Source organism: Wasmannia auropunctata, unplaced genomic scaffold (assembly GCF_000956235.1).
Source record: "Wasmannia auropunctata unplaced genomic scaffold, wasmannia.A_1.0 LD336076.1, whole genome shotgun sequence".
In the NCBI taxonomy this organism is placed as follows: domain Eukaryota; kingdom Metazoa; phylum Arthropoda; class Insecta; order Hymenoptera; family Formicidae; genus Wasmannia; species Wasmannia auropunctata.
This window is the reverse complement of record NW_012026814.1, coordinates 5,382,962-5,387,249: the sequence shown is the minus strand read 5'-3', so window position 1 is coordinate 5,387,249 and position 4,288 is coordinate 5,382,962. Positions and strand designations below refer to the sequence as shown.

Genomic DNA, 4,288 nt, shown 5'->3' with positions numbered 1-4,288 from the left:
TTTTCTTGCTTGTTTTTTGTAGAACCAGTCCATGAACATTGAGTTAACAATTGCCTTTCAAATAATCTATCCATCAATAAGTACGCTATTTTGTTTCCATCTTTCTTACCAGTCATACCTCCTATTTCACTCATCACTTTTACCTATTTGACAAATAAGCTAAGACAAATATTTCACAATATTACATCTTATTTACGAAATACATTTAGAGAATATACAAACAAGGGACTTACAAATGCCATTTCAAATTCTTGATTGCACAGATTTTTTTCTAAATCAATAATATCCGATTCTGTTGCTAATGGCTTCATTTGTTTTATATCCATTTCAAAGATTTCGCTTTTTGCAACATTTTCAGGTTTCTCAATAATATTATTGCTTTGATTCGTAATTAGAAGATCAATTAATTTGTCAAATTTGACATGTAGTGCAGATATCTTCATCGGTATATTAACCTTTTTCATATTTTCTATATTTGAATTTATTGTATCAAACTTTTCTTGAACTGAAAAAGAAACGATAAAACATATTATTTTTCAATGTGTAATAATAATATCATATACACTATTTGAAAATTTGTGTTATATTTAATATTTTTTCATATGTCCCAAACGGTCCACTTAAATTTTTGTGTTCATTTAACGTAAGATAAATATATTAGAAAGTAATACAAAAAATCTAATACTGTCACAATTTGTGTAAACTGTGGAAGCATAAATTTTCAATAAAATTAACATTTATAATATGTTAAATTAACCGTTCAAAATATCAATACAAAATTTTAACAAAACTTGAGTAGACCGTTTCTAACATAAAAACACAATATGTTTTTTATTATGTAAATAAATAAAAAATATTTGAATACTTTGAACAGTATCTAATGGCAATGCAGGAATTTCATCGTTAAATACAATTGCATTTGCAATTTCCATCACACTTTCTAATTGTTGTGAACTACTCTTTGAAATTTGATCGGAGATTGAAACTGAATTGATTGCAGAATGATTGTCTACATTTTCAATCATGCACATGTTATTATTTGTATTATTATTTTCTGTTAATAAATGATTAAAGTCAATATTATTGTTATCCTGAAAACGCTCTGTTTGTTTTGAAGAATTCTGCGCCAAATAACTGTAAACAAATATTGTTTTAAGTAATTTTTCAATTTGTTAACCTAAAATAATGCACAATTTTTTGTAAATGTAATGCATTTGTAAAAACAATTTTTCAAGTGTAATATATTCTTTATCATACAACTATAAAAGGTACAACTATTCAATTTATTTTTACTAAAAAATGTAGTTGAAATTTTATATAAAGGTACATACAGTTTTATATACATAGCTAACTGATGCTAACCTATATTGCAAATAATTTTCAGTATACGTATACCTACTTTTCTTCGTCCTCGGTATCATCAAACCGACTTAAATATTTTTCTGCTTTGATAGCAGCTTGAAATGTAGGAAAATTTTTTCTTTTTATAGTGCATTTTTGTTTTGACCAATTATCTGGTAAAACGCTGTCATCTTTTCGAAGGTTCATTCCTTTTCGTCCTGGTGGCCAAAATAAAATGCCGTTCTTCTCCCAACTCTCGGGCACAACACATAAATTAACTTTACCATCTTCAATTGTTTCTACAATTATAAACATTTTTGATTGATCTTATTTTTATTAGCACGAAACAGATCACGTCTTGATCAGCATGTATGTACATACATAATGGACATCAAGCGTGCACGTGTACCGCGTACCGCGCATGCGCATAGATAGAACCTAAAATACAGCCAAAATAGCTGTAATTTGGCTGTAATTTGTGTCACAGCAAAAGTAAAGAATAACATAACTATCAGTTTTATATTAAATTTAGTATGTATTATAACATGATCATTCAGACTGATGCGTTCACTTAAGCGACTCAAAAATTGTACTTAAGGATATGTATGTAAGATTTGTAATCAATGTACTTATAAATTTGCGTATGCGCTTATATGTATATTTAGATGTATGTTATAAGATGTAATATTTGAAATGATTAATTAATCTTTAAATTTGATTTAAGTTTAGTGAGGCAAAGGTTTCAGATTGTCCGTAGTTCAATCCCAGATAAAATAAAATTTAAACAATTTTTTTTCAATATTGTTACATAGTTTTAAATTTAAATTTAACTTTTATTGAATATTAATTATATATAATATAAAAAACATTTTCTATTTACTTTCATTTAATTTTTACTTATTCTGACTGCTGTGGCTATGACAACCTGTTTACAGTAAAAGAATTACGCTGTCAAATAGCTGCGACATCGTTTTCAAGATCTAAAAATGTTATCCCACTTTTGCCACTAAAACTTTGCCAAAACGTCACAATTATGCTGTGACAATGTTATCGCAGACGTTTTAAAGCTTCATCATGGCTATGATGACCTGTTTACAGCAAAATAGTTGTACAGGTGGCTACGATATCGTTTTCAAAGCCTAAAAATGTTGTCCCACTTTTGCTGTTACAACTATATCAAAACATAATAATGCTGTGACAGTAGCTGTGATAGACAAAAATGCTGCGATTTAAAATGCGACAACGTTATCGCAGACGTTTTATAGCTTCATGTGCTACTTGGGGTGTCTCGAAAGTTTAGCGAATCGAGTGTGTGAAATAGGTCACCGTGCGAATAGAGTGCGCAAAGACGTGGAAGTTGATGTGGAAGACGAATCGGCACATTGTCGGCCGATACGGGTGTCGTCAGTAATCAGAGCGAAGATTTAACGTTACACAGGGAGAGATACGTGTCATAGGCGGAACTCCGTGCGTTGACTGAGTGTACCAAACTGCATGATCCAATGTTACTATTCGACCGGAGATGCTCTAGCTCTATGCGCTACCTGCATGATTCATCTGAGGGACACCGAGCTCGGGGGAATAAATCTAGTGTTGAAGCACGAGATCGATTACGAACAATTGCTAAGTGGTCGATACTGCTCCAACTGCCGTATGAGGATGTATGTGATAATTCTTTGCAGTGTGTGTCCAATGTGCGCGCAGAGCGCAGTAGTGTAAACAAAAACACAAGGGTGAAAAGAAGACATGATCAGAAAAAAGATTCTAAGCTACAAGGAGTTCGATGTCCTGTGCGTTCTTCGTGATTCGCATGGAGAGACCGATGTGCGACGAGTATCGCCGGTGCAGTTTCTACGCGATCGGGAATTAGGAATACGCGGAACTGGTGAACACTTCGCGAGACAGGGAGTCATTGTCGACCAAGAGCCCGTGCATGAGTAGCCCCATCACGCGAAACAAAAAGTGTACGCGTGGTTTTGCGAGAAAGCGTACGAGGACTACGAAAGGTGTTTCGAGTACGAACATTGGAACGAAAAAAACGGAAATATCGATATGTAGATTTCACTGGTCTGGAGAACGAGTACTACTGGGCGAAGCAAATCGTCGAGAAGCTCGAGCGTGCCAATTTGTACATCGCGATTTCCGTGGGTAGCGAGAGGTACGTCGAGTTGCTGGTGATAGACGTACATCTACGGCGAGTGGAAGTTTCCCACCGTTGTAAAACGGCAGATCGACGAGCACAGGCTGCAGTGGGAGTGAATTTGACAAACATGGTAAGCTGGACGATACTTTTTGCAACTTTGTGCATCGTTCTTCGAGAACAGTGCATGTATCAGAGAGATGAAGAGTTGGAGGACTACCGCGTTCTAAATATGGACCGAACGTATCCACAGTGCCAAATCATGTGCAAGTGTTTCGTGGAAGAGTGCGACGCGATATAGAGAAAATCAAGGAACGTCTCGAGCGAGTGGAAAACGAACTGCGAAGCAGAGTCGCCAGATCGCCACTCTGGCGGAGTGTTTCGCGTGCGACGATGCGACGAGTGCATCCAGTGGCTCGAAGAACTCTGTCGCACCTCGGTTCGCCGCCGGAAGTAGACAGTCCGCGGTGACTCGCTGGTGAAAGGAGTGGAGAGACGATTCGTGCACGTGGGCGCCGGACACAGTGCGGGACTCGTGTGGCAAGAGATCGATACCGCGTTTCACAATCGCGTTCTGACCGGTGTGGTAATTATAACACGGCTTATATCCAGCCACAGCGATTTTTGGAGGACGCGGGCGATGTAGTGCTCGAGCGAGTGCGAGACGCTATAGAGAAACACGGTAGCGTGAAGGTGAACACCGCGTTCAACGGCGAGTTTACTTCAGATGACAAACGCGCCAATATAGGCATACCTTCGCGAAACGCGGAACTCTATCGAACGTCGGATGTGTGCGAATGGTACGAG

The 4,288-nt window shown here is 36.8% G+C and overlaps 2 protein-coding genes across 2 annotated transcripts in view; both read right to left on the bottom strand.

The window, feature by feature from the left end:
• LOC105449517 overlaps positions 1 to 464 on the bottom strand; it is a 7,499-nt gene extending 7,035 nt beyond the window's left edge. The window contains exons 1-2 of the mRNA XM_011688774.1: positions 234 to 464; positions 10 to 143 (exon numbers count right to left, since the gene is read on the bottom strand). Of these exons, the coding sequence (XP_011687076.1) occupies positions 10 to 143; positions 234 to 464 (365 nt within the window). The remainder of the gene's footprint in view (positions 1 to 9; positions 144 to 233) is intronic.
• A 189-nt stretch (positions 465 to 653) lies between these two features.
• Positions 654 to 1,668, bottom strand: LOC105449344. Its single transcript, XM_011688515.1, has 2 exons — positions 1,400 to 1,668; positions 654 to 1,134 (listed from the first exon to the last, which is right to left on the bottom strand). The coding sequence occupies exons 1-2, from the start codon at positions 1,654 to 1,656 to the stop codon at positions 807 to 809; spliced, it is 585 nt and encodes a 194-aa protein (XP_011686817.1). The 5' UTR covers positions 1,657 to 1,668; the 3' UTR covers positions 654 to 806.
• Positions 1,669 to 4,288: the final 2,620 nt, after the last annotated feature.